This window comes from Podarcis tiliguerta (genome assembly GCF_965153285.1).
Source record: "Podarcis tiliguerta genome assembly, chromosome: 8".
Taxonomy (NCBI): Eukaryota; Metazoa; Chordata; class Lepidosauria; order Squamata; family Lacertidae; genus Podarcis; species Podarcis tiliguerta.
In genome coordinates, this window is record NC_139541.1 from 83743540 (window position 1) to 83765797 (window position 22258).

At 48.5% G+C, this 22258-nt stretch overlaps 1 protein-coding gene across 6 annotated transcripts in view; it reads left to right on the forward strand.

Moving 5' to 3' along the window:
- MARK4 (microtubule affinity regulating kinase 4) overlaps positions 1–22258 on the forward strand; it is an 80205-nt gene that overhangs the window by 41605 nt on the left and 16342 nt on the right. For all 6 annotated transcript variants that reach the window (XM_083455085.1, XM_083455087.1, XM_083455086.1 and 3 more), the window contains exons 3-10: positions 2268–2321; positions 5427–5475; positions 5655–5720; positions 9578–9648; positions 12341–12397; positions 12851–13087; positions 16324–16443; positions 19947–20046. In XM_083455085.1, coding sequence (XP_083311211.1) covers positions 2268–2321; positions 5427–5475; positions 5655–5720; positions 9578–9648; positions 12341–12397; positions 12851–13087; positions 16324–16443; positions 19947–20046 — 754 coding nt within the window. The remainder of the gene's footprint in view (positions 1–2267; positions 2322–5426; positions 5476–5654; positions 5721–9577; positions 9649–12340; positions 12398–12850; positions 13088–16323; positions 16444–19946; positions 20047–22258) is intronic.

The following is a 22258-nucleotide window of genomic DNA, read 5'->3' on the forward strand; positions in this document are numbered from 1 at the left end:
AATGGGGCCTCCTGCTGCTGCCGCACCGCCGGAGCACAATTTCTGTTCTTATCCTGAAGTAAAGTTCTTAACCTGAAGCACTATTTCTGGGTTAGCAGAGTATGTAACCTGAAGCATATGTAACCTGAAGCGTATGCAGTGGCGTAGCATGGGGGGTGCAGGGGGGGCCGGCCGCACCGGGCGCAACATCGGGGGGGGGGGCGTGCTCGCACTCGCAGCTCTCTGCCCCTACCTGGCTCACTCACTCTCTCTCACTGCAGTGCTGGCTGTGCGAATCCGATCCGAGCCGCCGGGCCGCCGCCCACTGTGGAGGGGAGGGTGCCAGGCGTGCGGTGCGGTGCGGAGAGAGAGCGAGGGACTATCTGGGGGAGGGACAGTGCAGTGGGGGGGGGCGCAAATTACTTGCCTTGCCCCGGGTGCTGACAACCCATGCTACGCCACTGAGCGTATGTAACCTGAAGTACCACTGTAACGTGAAGCAGATGTAACATGTGGTATGACTGTACTTTCAGGGTCTGTCAATTTCTCACACAGACCAATATTGTCCCAGCCTTTCTGAAAGCCAGTCTTCACCTGTTCCCTGCTGCTGCACCGGGTGGGTGCCAGCCTGACCTGTGTGTGTGTGTGTGTGTGTGTGTGTGTGTGTGTGTGTTTGCCACAGCTGGGGTGCCAATCCTGAGGAGAGCCTCAAGATTTCACTTAAGGCCAGAAATCAGCTTCAGTTTCACGAGAAGAGCTTAGCAGACCAGGCCAAAGCATCTCGCGGTGGCCAAATGCCCCAAAGGACCTGGGAATCTAGGTAGACTGCGCCTGAATCTGGAGGCTCCATAACAGCATCAGAAGAGCCAGTCCTGTTATCACAGCCTGAATGCGAAGTCCGCAAGGCACAGATTCAAGCACCTGCCCAGCTTACCCTTCTGCCGGGGAGAGTTAGAGCAGTTAACATTTTTAGTGCATGTGTGAATGGAGTTCTGGGTCCTCTGCTATCAAGGCACCCCAGAGCCACTTGGGGAGAGGTGATCTGAGGGGTTGTACCCCAGGACCAATCGGACACTGTCCTGGCACCCTCCTCGACGACGTTTTTGCAGCCGTGGGGAAGGGGTGGAGCAAGCCTCAGGTGCGTCTGTCCTGAGCAGGTGGGATGCAGGTGCAACTTATAGGTGGCAAGGGGGCAGGTGTATAGGGCTCCACCCTTAGCCACTGGCTACTTCTGGTGCTGGGGACAGTCTAGATGGGGGTGGGGAGGGAGAATGAGGAAAGGCAGAAAGGAAGGAGCAGGTGGAAATCACAGGGTGGGGCTGGATTTGGAAAGGAGGGTTTAGCGCAGGGGTCTGCAACCTTTAAGACAAAAAGAGCCACTTGGACCCGTTTCCGAAGAAAAAAAAACCTGGGAGCCGCAAAACCATTGCGACATTTAAAGCATGCGCGCCGCTGCCCTCCGATCTGACAGCGGGCGGGAAGGTGACGTCGGGACGGTGCGTGACTAACGCACGCACCGCCCCCATGCGACGTCACAGCCAGTACAGCGCCCGCCACAGTGGGGAGTGTCGGGGCGCACAATGCGCCTCCTTCCCCTCGCTTGTATCCGCCCCGGAGCCGCGGCAAAGGTGTAAAAGAGCCACATGCGGCTCCGGAGCCGCGGGTTGCAGACCCCTGGTTTAGCGAATTATTGCTGGCAGGAACCAGCTATTGCATGGCCTTTTAAAAAGTTTTTATTTATACGTTTCAAGTTTATACATATCATTAGTTTTGCAATCAACTGAACATTTCAGAATTTGACTTCCTTCCCCCTCTTTCCGCGGTTCGTTAAATGTATTTTTTTAATACCTTCTGCGTATCCAAATTGATTTGATTTGCTCATTTAATTATCTGCTTTAAATATACACGCTTATGAAACGGCAGGTTATTAAAATAATCCTGCCAGGGTTTTTATCTGTTTGCAATTTATCTGTAAATATCCAATCAAACCCTTTCCATTCTTTTATAAAAAAAAGTTTGCTATCTTGATTTCTTATTCTTCCCGGCAAGTTTCGCCATTTCTGCTTATTCCATGTTTTTTTTTTAATCCGTTCTTCCTTTGCTGGGACTTCCGCCTTCTTTTCACTTTTGGGCAAGTAGCATTCATAAGTCAATTTCTATACAATTCAGGTGTTCTGTCCCTATAATTCCCAAAATTGCATGGCCTTTCTCTCTCCCCCCCCCGCCCCCGCTCCTGGCCACCCCCACTTTTTCACCAGTCTGATTTCCTGGCATTTCATTTCTTCCAGGTGGCTATAAAAATAATCGACAAGACGCAGCTGAATCCAACGAGCCTCCAGAAGGTGTGTATGTTTCTTGCTGTTTCAAACCCACCAGCTCTTTGATCAGAATCGTAAGAACTCTAGATTTGGAAGGGACCCCTAGAGTCATCTAGACCAACCCCTTTGCAGTGCACGAATGCCCCAAAGGAGGTTTTGGCCCCAGGGGGGGCGGTATCAGGGACTGCAGAGGCCGCATTACCCAGAGGTGATTCCCCAGGAGGGCGCTAAGAGGCAGAAGGCAGCTGGGGGGGTGGACTCTGGAGGTGTAAATAATAATAATAATAATAATAATAATAATAATAATAATAATTATTATTATTATTATTATTATTTATTATTTGTACTCCGCCCATCTGGCTGGGTTTCCCCAGCCACTCTGGGCGGCTTCCAACAAAGATTAAAAATGCATCAAAATGTCACACATTAAAAACTTCCCTGAACAGGGCTGCCTTCAGATGTCTTCTAATTGTCAGGTGGTTGTTTATCTCTTTGACATCTGGTGGGAGGGCGTTCCACAGGGTGGGTGCCACCACCAAGAAGGCCCTCTGCCTGGTTCCCTGGAGCTTTGCTTCTCGCAATGAGGGAACCGCCAAAAGGCCCTTGGAGCTAAACCTCAGTGTCCGGGCAGAACGATGGGGGTGGAGATACTCCTTGAGGTATGCAGGACCAAGGCCATTTAGGGCTTTCAAGGTCAGCACCAAGGCTTTGAATTGTGCTCAGAAATGTCCTGGGAGCCAATGTAGGTCTTTTAAGACTGGTGTTATGTGGTCTCGGTGGCCGCTCCCAGTCACCAGTCTAGCTGCCGCATGGCAGAAGAGGGGCCCAGATCCATTCCTTTCCACCTCGTGGTGGCATAGAATCACGCAACTGCATAATTGAGAGGGACCTCCAAGGGACATCTAGTCCAACGCCCTCCCACCAGATGTCAAGGAGAACAACAACTACCAGACTTTTAGAAGACATCTGAAGGCAGCCCTGTTTAGGGAAGCTTTTAATGTTTGATGTATTACGGTATTTTAATATTTTCTCGGAAGCCGCCCAGAGTGGCTGGGGAAGCCCTGCCAGATGGGTGGGGTATAAATAATAAATTATTATTATTATTATTATTATTATTATTATTATTATTATTTATTTGGTTCACACAAGTGCTCCCCCCCAAAAAAAATTAAATAAATATATAGTTTAGGGGTACTTTCATTTTGACTCGAGACAATCACCATTTTATAGCTCAAATTGGGAAAAATAAATACAGTAAATGGACAAAAGTGTGAAGATTCACAAAATGTTTAGGGGTATGCGTACCGCTGCGTACCCCCCCCCCCCCCCGGGAAAAAAGCACTGGGTTCTCGGTGACCCTGTTCTCTCTCTCTCTCTCTCTGGGGTCTCTGTCTCCCTCACGCCACTGACCCCCACCCACCATTCCCTCCTCTGGTGTGCTCATTGCCAAAGACACCCATCGCTCTTCATTCCCCCCTCCCCCCCCCCGCTTTCTGCCCCCCCCTTCCCTAATTAGCGCCTGGAGTCCAAGTTGGTCGCTGTGGTAACGGCACCTCCTGCCAGCATCTCGCTGTGGGGGAGGTTGTGGGGGGTGGAGCTGCTAATTAGCGGCTGGATTTTCCAGGCCAAATGAGCTTGGGGAAGATTGGGAGAGAGATGGATATTGAAGGCCTTTCCTCGTCCCCCCCCCCCTTTCAAATTAGTCATTTCCCCGGCAAGGGGCTGGAGGAAGCTCCCTGTTTAATGGGAGTCTTCCCAGTCGCAGCTCCCTGTTCAATCCAGTCTTCCCAGTTGCAGCCGGACTGACACTCCCAGCATCCTTTTGGCTGGGGGGGAGGCCCTGTACTCCCTTGAAAGCCTCTTTCTTTCATTCCTCTCCCCCCCCCCAAATTCGTCTGCCATCCATCTCACAGCTCCTTTTAAGGGGAACCCCCCCCCCCACGAAATGGGTCCTCACTCCCCAACTCCCACTGACTGCCCCCATTGATGGGTTTCATAAACAGATCGCATTCCTAATCCTGGCATTTAATTAAGAGAATCGTAGGACTGAGCTGTGCTGAAGGGGCAGTGTGGGGCAGTGGTTAGAGCGCACAACCTGGGAGAGATCAGGGTTCAGATTCTCCCAACTCGGCCACCTTGAAGCTCACTGAGAGAAAGCTTGTTTTCTAGAGTGGCTCAAACACTTAATACGATACCAAAGGCAAGAGGGCCTCTGAGCATGCGCAGAATGTTTGTTGTCGCTGCTGTCACTGCCAAATTGTCAGGGTTTGCCAGGATTATGGGGAGAGGCTTCCATGTTAAAGGTCTCTCGCCTTGGCACCTCTCCTCTTTAGAAATTAACCCCTCCTGTCTTTGGAATAAAGGTAAAGGTAAAGGGACCCCTGACCGTTAGGTCCAGTCGTGGCCGACTCTGGGCTTGCGGCACTCATCTCGCTTTACTGGCCAAGGGAGCCGGCGTACAGCTTCCGGGTCATGTGGCCAGCATGACTAAGCCGCTTCTGGTGAACCAGAGCAGCACACGGAAACGCCGTTTACCTTCCCACCAGAATGGTACCTATTTATCTACTTGCACTTTGATGTGCTTTTGAACTGCTAGGTTGGCAGGAGCAGTGACCAAGCAACGGGAGCTCACCCTATCGTGGGGATTCGAACCGCCGACCTGCTGATTGGCAAGTCCTAGGCTCTGTGGTTTAACCCACAGCGCCGCCTGCGCATAGCTGTCAACTTTCAGATTTGAAAATAAGAGATCAGCAGCCTTGAAAATAAGCAATCTCACCTGTCCCGGGGAAAGTCTACGGGATATCTAACAATCCGGGATAGCAGCGGGAAACGGTGTTGGAATAAGGGGATTTCCAGCAAAAAAAGGGAAGGTTGACAGCTATGCATCCGCGCCTTTGGAATACTTAAGAGCAAAGTATCTGTGGGGAGGAAATAACTGCCTCCAAAGCAATTTTGGGAACAGAGTTTGCTGTGGGAGGAACCCCACTACCGTTACGAAAAAAATCGTTTTCCAAAATATGTTCCTGCAATATGTTCCAAAATGTATGTTTGTGTGTGAAAACATGCTGTGAGCAGCCCTTGGGGAGGATGACTTGGCTTAACCCACCTTCCTCCTCCCGTTTTTTGCAGCTCTTCCGGGAAGTGAGGATCATGAAGGGTCTGAATCACCCCAACATCGGTAAGAGAGGCGGGAGCCCGGAAAGAGGTCCACCTCCGTTCAAAGTGGCAGATGCCTTTCTCTTAAGGAGCTTGAAGGCAGAACCAGGAGGGAGGGAGAGGGTCATGTTCAAGAAATCCAGGCAGATCTTGCTCCGTGGAATCCGGGGGCTGAAATCTCTCTCTCTCTCGCTGTTGCAGTGAAACTCTTTGAGGTGATAGAGACGGAGAAGACACTCTACCTAGTGATGGAATATGCCAGCGCAGGTGAGTCTAGGGCATGTAGTGTTCCCAAAACAAGGAAGGATTGGACTCTGATTAATAGAATACACACAAGGCTTTACCAACAAGACTCTGAGTTGTTGTTGTTTAGTCGTTTAGTCGTGTCCGCCTCTTCGTGACCCCCTGGACCAGAGCACGCCAGGCACTCCTGTCTTCCACTGCCTCCCGCAGTTTGGTCAAACTCATGCTGGTAGCTTCGAGAACACTGTCCCACCATCTCGTCCTCTGTCGTCCCCTTCTCCTTGCGCCCTCCATCTTTCCCAACATCAGGGTCTTTTCCCAGGAGTCTTCTCTTCTCATGAGGTGGCCAAAGTATTGGAGCCTCAGCTTCAGGATCTGTCCTTCCAGTGAGCACTCAGGGCTGATTTCCTTAAGAATGGAGAGGTTTGATCTTCTTGCAGTCCATGGGACTCTCAAGAGTCTCCTCCAGCACCATAATTCAAAAGCATCAATTCTTTGGCGAACAGCCTTCTTTATGGTCCAGCTCTCACTTCCGTACATCACTACTGGGAAAACCAGAGCTTTATCTATACGGACCTTTGTTGGCAAGGTGATGTCTCTGCTTTTTAAGATGGAGGTGCCGATAACAATTCCTGTCCACCCCTCAGCCCAGGTCGTTTTATTCACAAAAGAACTTTTTACACAGTGTTCGTAAGAACCAATCAGATTTCCTCTGAGCATTTCAAAAACCCCACGTGGGACAAAGTTAAAGTTAAAACTACAAAGAAACTATTTCCTACTGAAGCATGCATAGTAGTCCAGAGTAAATAAAATAGGAATAAAAGGAAGAATGCATCCAGCAAAACCCCGGAGGTCATAAACAGGAATAAACAGGAGAGACAGGATGGCAGTATTTACCATCTCCTTGTGAACTCTCTTCCTGGCCCTTAAAGGTAAAGGTAAAGGGACCCCTGATCATTAGGTCCAGTCGTGACCGACTCTGGGGTTGCGGCACTCATCTCGGTTTATTGGCCGAGGGAGCCGGCGTACAGCTTCCGGGTCATGTGGCCAGCAGGACTAAGCCGCTTCTGGCAAACCAGAGCAGCGCACGGAAATGCCGTTTACCTTCCCGCCAGAGCGGTACCCATTTATCTACTTGCACTTTGACGTGCTTTCGAACTGCGAGGTTGGCAGGAGCAGGGACCGAGCAACGGGAGCTCACCCCGTCACGGGGATTCGAACAGCCGACCTTCTGATCAGCAAGTCCTAGGCTCTGTGGTTTAACCCAAAGCGCCACCCGCGTCCCATTAAAGATCTATCTAAAGATTAAACTATATCAAAGTAATCTACTATCTTTATGTACTGAGGGTGCCTGATGAAGCAAGTGTCCTGTATATCAGAATGCTTATACGTGCCTGTCATGTAGGGAAAGCAAATGTCAGAGGTGGAGAGGCCTGTGGGATTCGATCAGAAACTATTGCCAATGAATCAAACCCAGTCAACGCAGTGCTTTCATAGCAGACACAATGGCTTGCTCCATATTTCATAATTCCTCATAGCAATCCCACCTGACACCCACACCCTGGATATTTGCACCCCCTACAGGGGCACAGTTTCTTTCTTTCTTTCTTTGGCGATCCCTCGTAGCCGAGTAAGATTGTCTTCCATAAACATGGATTTTAACAAGGAGTCCGTAAGTGATTGTGGAGGCCGATTCTGGATCCTCATGTCCCTCCACAGTGGGGACATAGGTTTCTGGGCGGGAGCTGATCCCAGTGTGGGTTTGCCAAGCGTGCCTTCCTCTTAGCACGTTTCTCCCTTGCGTCCTGCGTTCGAGTGTCTTCAAAGCCCAGGACACCTTTGGTAAAGGCTGTTCTCCAACTGGAGCACTCACAGGCCAGTGTTCCCCAGTTGTCAGTGTTTATACTACATTTTTTTTTAGATTTGCCTTGAGATAGTCTTTAAACCTCTTTTGTTGACCACCAGCATTACGCTTTCCGTTTTAAAGTTTGAAATAGAGAAGTTGCTTTGGAAGATGATGATCAGGCACAGTTTAGCTCCATGCCAGCCCTTGCCCAGTGCACTGCCCGCCCACCTCCACGGCTCTGCAGGCATTGCATCCATTTTATGATCTTGTTGCTCAATTCAATATTTTTGCATTTGTTTATTTTTTAATGCACTGCGGTATTTTATATTTTGCTGTTACTTTAATTTTTTTATATATTTATAATTTTACTGAGATTATTATAGTAAATTAAAATAAATAAGAAAACAGAAAAAGAGGGCAGGGAAGAGAATACATTAAAAAACCATATTTTTGTCCTTCCAATGTATCGATATCAATCTTTTTGCAGAAATGAGGTCATGGAGAATCCATTTACGCTGACCAATGATTACTTTTATTTATGATTATTTGGCAATGATTCATAGTAGCTGTTGAGTCAACCTCTGTCCAGTCCTCATTTGCTGATATTTTGAGAATTAATTTCATTCCGTGCCATAATATTCTAATGGATTATCGAATATCACGTTATTCAGTGTAAGTTGTTTACTTTAAGTCATATTTTTAGACGTTGTTTTGCATTGGATCGGATTGTTGGAGGTCGTGGGGGTCTTTGTTCTATATTTCGTTTTTTCTACGGCTTGCAAGACGCCTTGTGCGCAGCTAGGGATTATTAGGAGAGGAATGGAAAATAGGATTGCCGATATCATATTGCTGTTGTGCAGAACTATGGAGCAAGGTGTGCAGTTCTGGTCCCAGTAGAACTGGGAAAGGTTCAACATAGGCCACCCAAATGATGGAGGGGATGCAGGGAGTAAGAGGCGAAACGATGGAAGTTTTAAATGACAATTTTAGGTTATATTTTAGTGATCAAGATTTAATATATATTTTTAACTGCCGCTATATCTGTGTTGTCTCTGTTATACCCAATTGCAATTCAATGTATTCCTGTTGTGTTTTGTGATTTTCCTGATATTGTAAGTGAGCTGGAACTGGTCTGTGACCGTAATACAGTGGTGCCCCGCAAGATGAATGCCTCGCAAGACGGAAAACCCGCTAGACGAAAGGGTTTTCCGTTTTTCGATGCGCTTCGCAGGACGAATTTCCCTATGGGCTTGCTTCGCAAGACGAAAATGTCTTGCGAGTCTTGAGATTTTTTTTCGCTCCCCACCCCCTTTTTCTAAGCGGCTAAACCCGCTAATAGCCTTTTAGCAGCTAATCCGCTAAGCCTTTAATAGCTGCTGATAACCGCTAAACCACTAATAGCGCTAATCCGCTAAGCCGCTAATAGGGTTGCTTCGCAAGACGAAAAAACCGCTAGACGAAGAGACTCGCAGAACGAATTAATTTCGTCTTGCGAAGCACCACTGTAATAAAATTCAATTCATTGATGGAAGTTTATGAAAAGTGGGGAAGGGAAAAGTGGAGAGGAGAAGTTTTTCTTCTTTTCTCATAATACCCACATTTAATAAGGCTGAATGTTGGAAGATGTGGGACAGATAAAAGAATTTAGAATCATAGAATCATAGAGTTGGAAGAGACCACAAGGGCCATTGAGTCCAACCCCCTGCCAAGCAGGAAACACCATCAGAGCACTCCTGACATATGGTTGTCAAGCCTCTGCTTAAAGACCTCCAAAGAAGGAGACTCCACCACACTCCTTGGCAGCAAATTCCACTGTCAAACAGCGGATTTTTTCCCCATGCAGCACATAGCTAACCTTCGGAACTCCCTGCCACAGGAGCCAGTGGTGGGCACCCACTTGGGCGGCTTTAAAAGAGGAATAGGCAAATTCGTGGAGGAGGAGAGGGCTTCTCATGGCGACTAGTCAGGATGCCACTGGCCTGATCCTGCAGGCTCTTCTGATGTTAGCCTAATGTCCTTTTCTCTCCTCCTGTAGGAGAAGTCTTTGACTACCTGGTTTCTCACGGGCGCATGAAGGAGAAGGAGGCTCGGGCCAAGTTCAGACAGGTGAGGAGAGGAGACCCCAGCCGGGGGGCCGGTTGCTCTTTGGGTGCCAGGAAAGGGGCGAGGGGTGATTGGCGGGAATGTGGCTTGGCTGATGTTTTGGGTTTTTTAAAAAAAATACAGTGGTACCCCGCAAGACGAATGCCTCGGAAGACGAAAAACTCGCTAGACGAAAGGGTTTTTCGTTTTCTGAGGTGCTTCGCAAGACGGATTTTCCTAAGGGCTTGCTTCGCTAGACAAAACGGCCCTGCCTCTCGTGTCATGGCGACGGTCACTGCATGCACACACGCTTGCTTCCCCGCTCCTCCGGCTCCCTCCCACCTTCCGGCTGACGGCCAACCTTCCGGCTGCCTCGCGCCGCTACCCACCGCCCTCGCGCGCTCCCCTCAGAGAGCCGTTGCCGCCACCAGCCAGCGCTGCAGCCAGAGTCGCGCTCCTGAGCCCCGCCGCCCTCCTGCAGCCGCGTCGCACGGTGGCCACAAGGCACGGGTGAGTCTGAGGTCCCGGCTGCGGCAGCTGCCCTGCTTCTCCCCGCCGTGGTGCTTCGCAAGATGAAAAAACTTGCTCTACGAAACAACTCGCAGAACAAATTAATTTCGTCTTGCGAGGCACCACTGTATTTAATCATTTTTTCAATACAAACAGCAACCACAAACAACAGAAACCATAATAACACTAATAACTTGACAATTCAGATTTGAATACACAGATATACCTATCACTACACCATTTTTTCTTTGCATTTTATTTATTAACATTCTTATATTACATCGGTAAACGTTGTCATATTACATTACAGGACTTACTATAATATAATTTCCAACATGTATACAAAAATTATATACAAATTTTATATACCTGAAAAGAAAATGAAACAACAACAAAAAAGAAGAAGGAAAGAACAAAGAAAAGAAAAAAAAACAACCCCCCCCAAATCATATACATACCAACACACTAGACTTCCTGTCTTTCCCGTTGTATATTCCTTTTTTACAAATGAATGTACTCTTATTATTGTATATTTCTTTACATATTATCTAATACATTCCTATATCAATATGTGCTCTTAGTCTTATTTCTCAACTCAGTCTCTCTCCAACGTCAATCAAATGCTAGCATAGATAGCGAACCTTTACGGTATTTTTGAACATATGTTTTATATCTATCCCACTTTTCCATAAATTTTTGTTTTGAATTGCCTCTCAGGGTATTTGTGACTACACCTTCCCACCACTCTCTCCTCCCACCACTATCCACCTTATCACTTAAATACCGTATTTTTTGCTCTATAAGACTCACTTTTTCCCTCCTAAAAAGTAAGGGGAAATGTGCGTGCGTTTTATGGAGCGAATGCAGGCTGCGCAGCTATCCCAGAAGCCAGAACAGCAAGAGGGATTGCTGCTTTCACTGTGCAGCGATCCCTCTTGCTGTTCTGGCTTCTGAGATTCAGAATATTTTTTTCCTTGTTTTCCTCCTCCAAAAACTAGGTGCGTCTTGTGGTCTGGTGCGTCTTATAGAGCGAAAAATACGGTATTCCTTCCAGATTTCTTCATATTTATCCGTTTTTAATTTGCGTCGACGTGCAATTCGTTCGTATGCAGCTAATCTGTCCATATTATCAATCCATGTGCTCAATGGAATCTTTTTGCGGCTCTTCCAGTTCATCAAAACATTTTTTTATGCTTCTAATATAGCACGGTACATCTATATTTTTTTGACCCCTCGTAATCTCCCACGTTTCTGGAATATAATTTAGAATTCAATTCAAGTCCCCTAAATAACAATTTCTTTACGGCTGATGTTCTGGGGCAGAGAGGATATGAGACACTCCCTGGGCCAGATCCACCCCCCATGGCTTTCTCACGTGGCCAAGAATTGATTTCCTTTCTCTTTCCAGCCGAGGGGGCGGGGTAAGGATTGATCCTGGCAGCCTGGCCTGTTTTGCTTTAAAGGGGAGACACTCACGACTCTGGATGGGGGGGAGACGGAGGGAGTGTCATCTCTGCAGAAAGTGGGAGAGCCTTGCAGGGATCTTTCCCACACCCCAGGACATTTTCACCCACCACATTATCTCCCGCTTGGACTACTGCCATGCGCTCTACATGGGGCTACCTTTGAAGGTGACCCGGAAACTACAACTAATCCAGAATGCGGCAGCTAGACTGGGGACTGGGAGCGGCCGCCGAGACCACATAACACCCGTCCTAAAAGACCTACATTGGCTCCCAGTACGTTTCCGAGCACAATTCAAAGTGTTGGTGCTGACCTTGAAAGCCCTAAATGGCCTCAAAGGCCCAGTAGACCTGAAGAAGCATCTCCACTCCCATCGTTCTACCCTGACACTGAGGTCCAGCTCTGAGGGCCTTCTGGCGGTTCCCTCATTGCGAGAAGCAAAGCTCCAGGGAACCAGGCAGAGGGCCTTCTTGGTGGTGGCACCCGCCCTGTGGAACGCCCTCCCACCAGATGTCAAAAGATAAACAACTACCTGACATTTAGAAGACATCTGAAGGCAGCCCTGTTCAGGGAATTTTTTATTTTGTGACATTTTGATGTATTTTTAATCCTTGTTGGAAGCCGCCCAGAGTGGCTGGGGAAAGCGAGCCAGATGGGCGGGGTACAAATAAATTATTATTATTATTATTATTATTATTATTATTATTATTATTATTATTAAATTTCTTCTTCTCGCTCCTAGATTGTCTCGGCCGTGCACTACTGTCACCAGAAGAACATTGTCCACAGGGACCTGAAGGTGAGGGGGCTCTGGGCTGCTCCCCTCAATTTCCTCCCCCTCCCCTTCACCCCGTCCCGGTAACTACGATGCCATGAGCACCACGTCACTCAGTAGTACACCTGGGCTGGCAAAATTCGGGGTGCAAGCTTCTGCCCTGGACTTCCCAGCACGGTCTTGGGCAAATCGCTCTATGCCTCCATTCCTCCATCTGTAAAATGGGCATAATTATTACCCTGTCGGATGAGCAGGGCTGGGGGTGGCCTTCAGCATTTTCTCGGCTTCGTGCCGGCTCTTAAGAACCCAAATCCAGGTGCCCCAAAGCTGATTCAGATTCCTAGAATTTTTCTGTGCCCCTTGCCTTGCCGGGGGTTGGGCTAGTTGACCTCTGGGGGTCCCTCCCAACTTTCCAGCTCTGTCGTTCTGTAACTTCACCGTCCGTTCTGTGACTCTCCCCTCCGCCACCAAAAACAGGCCGAGAACCTTTTGCTGGACGCCGACGCCAACATAAAGATCGCCGACTTTGGCTTCAGCAACGAGTTCACGCTGGGCTCCAAACTGGACACGTTTTGTGGGAGCCCACCTTACGCCGCCCCGGAACTCTTCCAGGGCAAGAAGTACGACGGCCCCGAGGTGGACATCTGGAGCCTGGGGGTCATTCTCTACACGCTGGTCAGCGGCTCCCTGCCTTTCGACGGGCAGAACCTCAAGGTGGGGCAGAGTGGGGGTCGCCAGGAAGCCTTGAAGGGGAAAGTGGGGGGTTATGGGGCCGGAGCCAGGCCTGGGGGACTGCGGGGTCTCCCAAGCCAGAAGCAGAGATATGGGGGGGGGGGCAAGGAGGGGGTTTATTTGGGCCCCTTGAACTTGTCTCTTTTTGCAGACAGGTGGTTTTTTTTCAGGTTAAGAACCGTTTTATTCGAGTTTGGGATTTTTACATACATTACAGGTGAAACTCGGAAAATTAGAATATCGTGGGAAAGTTCATTTATTTCAGTAATTCAACTTAAAAGGTGAAACTAATATATGAGATAGACTCATGACATGCAAAGCGAGATATGTCAAGCCTTTATTTGTTATAATTGTGATGATCATGGTGTACAGCCGATGAAAACCCCAAATTAACAATCTCAGAAAATTAGAATATTAAATGAAATCAGCAAAACAAGGATTGCAAATAGAGCAGTATTGGACCTCTGAGACGTAGAAGCATGCATATGTACTCAGTACTTGGTTTGGGCCCCTTTTGCATCAATTACAGCTGAAATAAATGAACTTTTCCACGATATTCTAATTTTCCGAGTTTCGCCTGCATATTATCTCCTTCCAATTTTTAAATTTCCTGTACAATTTTTTTCCTTTCCCTCCCTCCCTTCCCACCCCCACCCCCATATCCATTGGAAGGGTTCAAACAATTATCCTCAGCCACGGGCATAGTGTCTTTTGTTTCCACCGAATGTCTTCTGTTCCAGTAGTTTTTATGCACTGAAGATACAGGTTCCATCTGTTCCTTATCGTGGTGGACTTGACCTTCCGCATTGTTTCCTGTGACGTTATTTTGACAATGTCTGACTGAATAAGTTCAAACAGATAACTATTCCATGCCCCTACTTGCAGACAGCTTTGTTGGAATAGCGTAAGGGGTTCCTCTCCCCAAAAGCTTAAGATGCCTCCCCAAACTACACATCTCACCTATATTGTATAACATCCTGTCTTTTGTGTTCTATGGAATGGAAATGGTTCCCAAATCAATCTTTTACAGGGGCAGACTTCAGAACTCTTTGCCTGTTGACATCAGGCGGGTTGTCTTCACTGTAATCCTTCCTGCTAAAAGCATATTTATTTAGGCAAAGTCTACCCAGACATAATAATATAGTGGTACCTCGCAAGATGAATGCCTCGGAAGACGAAAAATTCGCAAGACGAAAGAGTTTTTCGTTTTCTGAGTTGCTTCGCAAGACGGATTTCCCTATGGGCTTGCTTCACTAGATGAAACGTCTTGTGCCTTTTTTTAAAAAACCGCCAATGCATTCCTATGGGAAACCGTCAATACACAGCAGTGCTTCGCAAGACGAAAAAATTCACAAGACGAAAAAGCTCGCAGAACGAATTAATTTCGTCTTGCGAGGCACCACTGTAATCGTAACAACAACAACATATTCCAGTAATAAAGGTAAAGGTACCCCTGCCCGTACGGGCCAGTCGTGTCCGACTCTAGGGTTGTGCGCCCATCTCACTTAAGAGGCCGGGGGCCAGCGCTGTCCAGAGACACTTCCGGGTCATGTGGCCAGCGTGACAAAGCTGCATCTGGCGAGCCAGCGCAGCACACGGAATGCCGTTTAAGGTAAAGGTAAAGGTACCCCTGCCCGTACGGGCCAGTCTTGACAGACTCTAGGGTTGTGCGCCCATCTCACTTAAGAGGCCGGGGGCCAGCGCTGTCCAGAGACACTTCCGGGTCACGTGGCCAGCGTGACAAAGCTGCATCTGGCGAGCCAGCGCAGCACACGGAAACGCCGTTTACCTTCCCGCCAGTAAGCGGTCCCTATTTATCTACTTGCACCCAGGGGTGCTTTCGAACTGCTAGGTTGGCAGGCGCTGGGACCGAACAGCGGGAGCGCACCCCGCCGCGGGGATTCGAACCGCCGACCTTTCGATCGGCAAGTCCTAGGCACTGAGGCTTTTACCCACAGCGCCACCCGCATCCCTTTAGATTATTATAAATAAGAATTTATTATCACATCGTCACTGGCAATTTCATTGTTTTATCCATTGTGTGAACCCCTTCGGAGTTCATTTCTTTTTTAACTATCACGGAGCACATAACTTTTATGAAATAAACTGATAAAAAAAGGCCTGAAACAAAAATATGAGGAACCAGAGAAAAGAATGACTCTATGTGACAAAATGTGAAAACCGCATATTATGCACGTCCCACCCAGACAATGCCGGTTCCTCTGCCCAGCAGCTCTTTATTTTATTTTTGTTTCATAAAATTTGCACACCGCTTGGTTATAACAACCCCAGAGCAGCTTGCAAAAGAGATTTTGGAAATAAAGGTATCACCAAGGAAGATGAACAGTAATTTAAAACTTTCGAAAACTCACACCAGCGTTCTAGACATCCGAGCAGAACTGTCAAAACAAAAATGTTTTTTTAGCAGGCACCAAATTATATCATCATTACTATATTTATTCAAATCCCACCTTTTTCCCAGACCAGGAATCAAGGATAGCAAAGGCACTTGGCTGATGTCAATAGGCAGGGAGTTCCACAGGGCAGATCCCTGAGCGCCGAGGTGTTACAGGCTGGCAAAGCCTCAATTGTGTTAGCAATCCCTACAGCATTCCCTAACCACCGACGACCCCAGGCTGTGGCTTATGGGGCGGAAACCAGTGGCGATGGGGCCCACAGAGACTGGAAGCACCATTAACTCCTCGTGGGTGCCCTTCCCCACCCCAAACCTCCCATTTGTCTGCCGGTATAGGGCCAGGCGGGGATGCAGGTGGTGCTGTGGGTTAAACCACAGAGACTAGGACTTGCCAAACAGAAGGTCGGCGGTTCAAATCCCCACGACGGAGTGAGCTCCCGTTGCTCGGTCCCTGCTCCTGCCAACCTAGCAGTTCGAAAGCACATCAAAGTGCAAGTAGATAAATAGGTACCGCTCTGGCGGGAAGTTAAACGGTGTTTCCGTGCGCTGCTCTGGTTCACCAGAAGCGGCTTAGTCCTGCTGGCCACATGACCCGGAAGCTGTACGCCGGCTCCCTCGGCCAGTAAAGCAAGATGAGCGCCGCAACCCCAGAGTCGGCCACGACTGGACCTAATGGTCAGGGGTCCCTTTACCTTTATAGGGCCAGGCTGACCCAAACGTTGGGGGGGAAAGAGGGTGAGTTTGAGGCAGGTTGGGGGAACCCGGTTTGGATGTGACTGACGCTTCCACCTGCTCAATTCAGGAGCTGCGGGAACGAGTCCTTCGTGGCAAATACCGCGTGCCCTTCTACATGTCCACGGACTGCGAGAACATCCTGCGGCGCTTCTTGGTCCTGAACCCCTCCAAGCGCTGCACCCTGGAGGTAGGGGCACCTAAGATGGCTGGGCGGGGGGGGAGAGGGGCTTGCTGAGTGGGTCTGGTGAAGATGGCCGGGGGGCGGCGACTGAGCCGCGTCCCAAGAACCAAGGCTTTACTGTGTGGGGGAGAGAGAGAAAGAGAGAGATTCCTATACTGAAGATTGAGGTTGAATCCTGACAAGTACTGTTTTTTGGGGACAGGAGGCGGGAGGGTGTGGAGGACTCCCTGGTCCTGAATGGGGCAACTGTGTCCCTGAAGGACCAGGTGTGCAGCCTGGGAGTCATTCTGGACTCACAGCTGTCCAGGGAGGCGCAGGTCAATTCTGTGTCCAGGGCGGCTGTCTGCCAGCTCCACCTGGTACGCAGGATGAGACCCTCCCTGCCCACAGATTGTCTCTCCAGAGTAGTGCATGCTCTGGTTATCTCCTGCTTGGACTAATGCAATGCGCTCTACGTGGGGCTACCTTTGAAGGTGCCCCGGAAACTACAACTAATCCAGAATGCAGCAGCTAGACTGGTGACTGGGAGCGGCCACCGGGACCACATAACACCGGTCCTGAGAGATCTGCATTGGCTCCCAGTACATTTCCAAGCACAATTGAAATGTTGGTGCTGACCTTGAAAGCCCTAAACGGCCTCGGTCCTGTATACCTGAAGGAACGTCTCCACCCCTATCGTTCTGCCCGGATACTGAGGTCCAGCTCCGAGGGCCTTCTGGTGGTTCCCTCATTGCGAGAAGTTTGGTTACAGGGAACCAGGCAGAGGGCCTTCTCAGTAGTGGCGCCCACCCTGTGGAACACCCTCCCTTCAGATGTGAAGGAAATAAGCAACTATCCTATCTTTAAAAGACATCTGAAGGCAGCCCTGTTCAGGGAAGTTTTTAATATTTACTGCTGTACTGTTTTTAACATTTGATTGGGAGCCGCCCAGAGTGGCTGTAGAAAGTCAGCCAGATGAGCGGGGTATAAATAATAAATTATTATTATTATTATTATTATTATTATTATTATTATTATTATCATCATTTATTGGGCTTGGACTAGATGGCCACTGGGGGGTCCCTTCCAATCCTACGATTCTCTGATTCCATAAGAGCCAGCTGGATCAGGCCCAATGGGGCCCATCCAGTCCGGCAGCATCCTGTTCTCACAGTGGTCAAGTGCCCCCGAAGAACCTAGGGATCTTGGGAAGACTGGAAAACATTTATTGAATATATGGGGAATAACTGTGTACAGCTGAAAACTCTGGCAGCATTGAGCTCGATTCAACAGTTGCGATGGACGTAATAATGGAATACCGAATGGGATAGTTTCTGCAAAACACGCAGGGATTCAGGGTGTGTAAAATGAACGATGGGAAGAGAAGAAAGGAAGGTAAAAATGAGTGTTTTAAATGGTAAAACAGAAAATTGGAGCAAAAAATGAGTGTTTTAAATGGTAAAACAGAAAATTGGAGCTAAAAATGAGTGTTTTAAATGGTAAAACAGAAAATTGGAGCAAAAAATGAGTGTTTTAAATGGTAAAACAGAAAATTGGAGCAAAAAATGAGTGTTTTAAATGGTAAAACAGAAAATTGGAGCTAAAAATGAGTGTTTTAAATGGTAAAACAGAAAATTGGAGCTAAAAATGAGTGTTTTAAATGGTAAAACAGAAAATTGGAGCTAAAAATGAGTGTTTTAAATGGTAAAACAGAAAAGTGGAGCTAAAAATGAGTGTTTTAAATGGTAAAACAGAAAATTGGAGCTAAAAATGAGTGTTTTAAATGGTAAAACAGAAAATTGGAGCTAAAAATGAGTGTTTTAAATGGTAAAACAGAAAATTGGAGCTAAAAATGAGTGTTTTAAATGGTAAAACAGAAAATTGGAGCTAAAAATGAGTGTTTTAAATGGTAAAACAGAAAATTGGAGCTAAAAATGAGTGTTTTAAATGGTAAAACAGAAAATTGGAGCTAAAAATGAGTGTTTTAAATGGTAAAACAGAAAATTGGAGCTAAAAATGAGTGTTTTAAATGGTAAAACAGAAAATTGGATAAAAATTATAAAAAATAAAAAATAGATAGATGGCCTCTGGGCCATAAAAACATAAGAAAAGCCTGGCCAAAGGGAGCCTCCTCTTAGTCCAGCATCCTATTCCCACATTGGCCAACCGGATGCCCATTAGGAGGAACCCGCAATCAGGATCCGGGTGCAACCCTCGCCTCCTGCCATTTCCCGCAGCTGGCATTCGGAAGCATTGACCCTGGAACCGCTGCTTGCTTTTTCTTCCCTTCTCTCTAAGCCATTGCTTGAGACGTTGCTTGTTCCCTGGGGGAGAATGAGGGAGCGCAGCTGGTGCCCCCGCCTCCTCCGAGCCACAATTTCAGCCCCCGCCAGACCCATTCTCCAGCTCCATCTTCTGCCCTCCAACCCGTTTCTCCTTACAGGAAGCTGTTGCTGCTGCTGCTGCGAGAGGAGACCTTTAATTAGCTAATGTCTCCGTGGGATCTGGCCCTGCCCACCCGCCTCTCCCTCCCCCCCTCCCCCCACGGATGGCTGTAATTAGCCTAATCGACTCAGGGATAATTATACCGTGTGTCAGGGAGGCAGAGAGCAGCCTCAGCTCTCTGCCTGCCTGCCTGCCTTTTCCCCCAGCGTAGTTCGCAGGCTTCGGGGGGGGGGATGCTGAAAGATGGGGTGAAGGTGCCCTGAGTGTATGTTGGGGGGGCTGTCTTCTTTGCCGAGGGGGTCCCTTCTGGCTAAAGATGATCTCAGAGCCTCTGCTTTCCTGATTCCAGATGTTGTTGTTTTTAAAAGGAAGCTGTCTTACTCATCGTCAGGGCGTTGATCCATCTAGCGCAATACTGTCTTCACGGACCGGCAGCTGCTCTCGAGGATTTTTAAGCAGATAGCCTCTCCCAGCCTTACCTGGATTTGAACCCGAAACCCCTTCTGCTTGCAAAGCAGATGCTCTGAGCTGCGGCCCTGTTGTTGTCCGTTTTATTTTATTTAAAGGGAGTTTGTGCCTGGAGCTATTTTGTGACGACCAAGGGTGCCCTTGAGCAGGTGCAGAGTGCTTCTCCCTCACGGCTGAGCTTGCAGGAATTTGAACCGTGGTTCCCAAAGCACAAGCGATACATGGGGTGACCTAGCAGAATGCTAAGATGCATGTTGGGTGCAAACAATTTTGAGGTGCAAACGATTTCGTAAACCTGCTAGCACTGGATCAAGCCCAACTGAATGAATTACTTCAACTGAATAGTTTTCATTGGGCTTTGAATAAGCATGCAATTAATTGTGACTGTTCTGGATTTTATGGTGCCGTTGCCTTCCTTGGTGTGCCATGCAAACGGCTATTCCGAAAAATGCTTTTTTTATATAGGTTAGGTTAGAGCCACTGGGAGTCAGTCTGTGGAAACCCCCCAAAAGTTAGGGAGCCACTGGGGTTAGAGAGGAAGGCACAGACGGAGGGTGTGTGTGTCTAGGCCTCCCCTTCTCGCCCCTCCCTTTCACGAACGCTCTTCCTCTCCGCAGCAAATCATGAAGGACAAGTGGATCAATATTGGCTACGAGGGGGATGAACTAAAACCCTATAAAGAGCCAGAAGAGGACTTCGCAGACGCCAAGCGCATCGGTAAGGGCGTGTGGTGTGTTTTTGCTGGGTGTGAAACAGCAGGTGCTGCCACGCTCAAAGACGGATTTCTTGCAAATGTGGACTCTGCAACAGGGTCGGTTCTGTTAAGTTGTGGGTGAACATATCAGACTACACAGCGATTCTTCAAACAGCTCTTGTTTATTCACAGGCCAGAACTGAACTGAACCGAAGGGTTCAGCCAGCCTGCTTATATAGAGCTCCACTAGAACACAACAGTAACCATTTTCTGTAACTATCCAATCACTGAACGTCACTTTCAATCCCTTATTTGCATATGTGGACCTGAGTGAAAGCTATCTACAGTATCCCCCTGCTGGCCCAGGGTGAGAACTTCAGCACATAACAGGTTCCATACTTTGAAGCAGTTGGGGGACGGGGGGTGGGTGTGTATGGAGGACTCCCTGGTCCTGAATGGGGCAACTGTGTCCCTGAAGGACCAGGTGCGCAGCCTGGGAGTAATTTTGGGCTCATAGCTGTCCATGGAGGACCAGGTCCATTCTGTGTCCAGGGCAGCTCCATCTGGTATGCAGGATGAGACCCTCCCTGCCCGCAAACTGTCTCGCCAGAGTGGTGCATGCTCTGGTTATCTCCCGCTTGGACTACTGCAATGCGCTCTACGTGGGGCTCCCTTTGAAGGTGACCCGAAAACTACAACTAATCCAGAATGCGGCAGCTAGACTGGTGACTGGGAGCGGCCGCCGAGACCATATAACACTAGTCCTGAAACACCTACATTGGCTCCCAGTACGTTTCCGAGCACAATTCAAAGTGTTGGTGCTGGTCTTTAAAGCCCTAAACAGCCTCAAAGGGCCAGTATACCCAAAGGAGCATCTCCACACCCATCGTTCTGCCCGGACACTGAGGTCCATCTCTGAGGGCCTTTTGGTGGTTCCCTCATTGCAAGAAGTGAGGTTACAGGGAACAGGCAGAGGGCCTTCTCGGTGGTGACACCCACCCTGTGGAACGTGCTCCCTTCAGATGTCAAGGAAATAAACAACTATCTGACTTTTAAAAGACATCTGAAGGCAGCCCTGTATAGGGAAGTTTTTAACGTTTGATGTTTTATCGTGTTTTTAACGTTCTGTTGGGAGCCGCCCGGCATGGCCGGGGAAACCCAGCCAGGTGGGCAGGGTATAAGTAACTGATGATGATGATGATATTGGGTGAGGTGATTTTGCAAGTAAACTGGTCCCAAATTGTTACGGGCTCTATACACCAGTTTCTATCCCAGGCTATTCTTTGTATAGAGGTGATAAACAGTCCAAGGAACCAAAGAGTTTTGCATTGTGAGGGGTGCCCTCTGCTTTAGTTTTTTTTAAAGCCACGAACAAAATAAAGTTGTGCCTTTCAGTCCCCGAGGAGTTCTTGTGCTTCAAGCCGTGTGCCGATTTTGTTTCCTTGCTTATTTATTCCACAAGTGCCCTTCGCCATACTGTTTTGCCGGACAACCGCCCTTCAAGTTCTTCCAGGGTCTGGTTATCCTCAGCCTGGCCGCTCGGAGAAGATAATTTAACTAGGGACTTAAAGCTGCAAATTTAATATTGTCTCCCGAGAAAAGATTGAGGAGAGCTAACTCCAGGCATTGGGAGACATTTTGTCCAGTAATTAAGCAGTTAGTCCCTTACCTTTCTCGCCCTGATCTGGCCACAGTGATCCACGCGACGGTCACCTCCAGGCTTGACTACTGTAACTCGCTCTACGTGGGGCTGCCCTTGAAGCTGACCCAGAAACTCCAGCAGGTGCAGAATGCCGTGGTGAGGCTCCTTACGGGGTCCTTGCTGCGGGATCACATTCATCCAGTGCTTTACCTGCTGCACTGGCTCCCGGTGGAGTACAGGGTCAGGTTTAAGGTGCTGGTTTTGACCTTTAAAGCCCTATGCGGCCTAGGACCCTCGTACCTATGGGACTGCCTCTCCCGGTATGCCCCGCGGAGGACCTTAAGGTCCACAAATGACAACACCCTGGAGGTCCCAAGTCGCAAGGTGGTTAGATTGGTCTCAACTAGGGCCAGGGACTTTTCAGTACTGGCCCCAAGTTGGTGGAATGCTCTGTCACAAGAGACTAGAGCCCTGTGGGATTTGACATCTTTCCGCAGGGCCTGCAAGACAGAGCTGTTCCGCCTGGCCTTTGGTTTGGACTCAACCTGATCCTTATGTTTCCCTCCCCTTATGGTTTTGATCTATGGGCTACT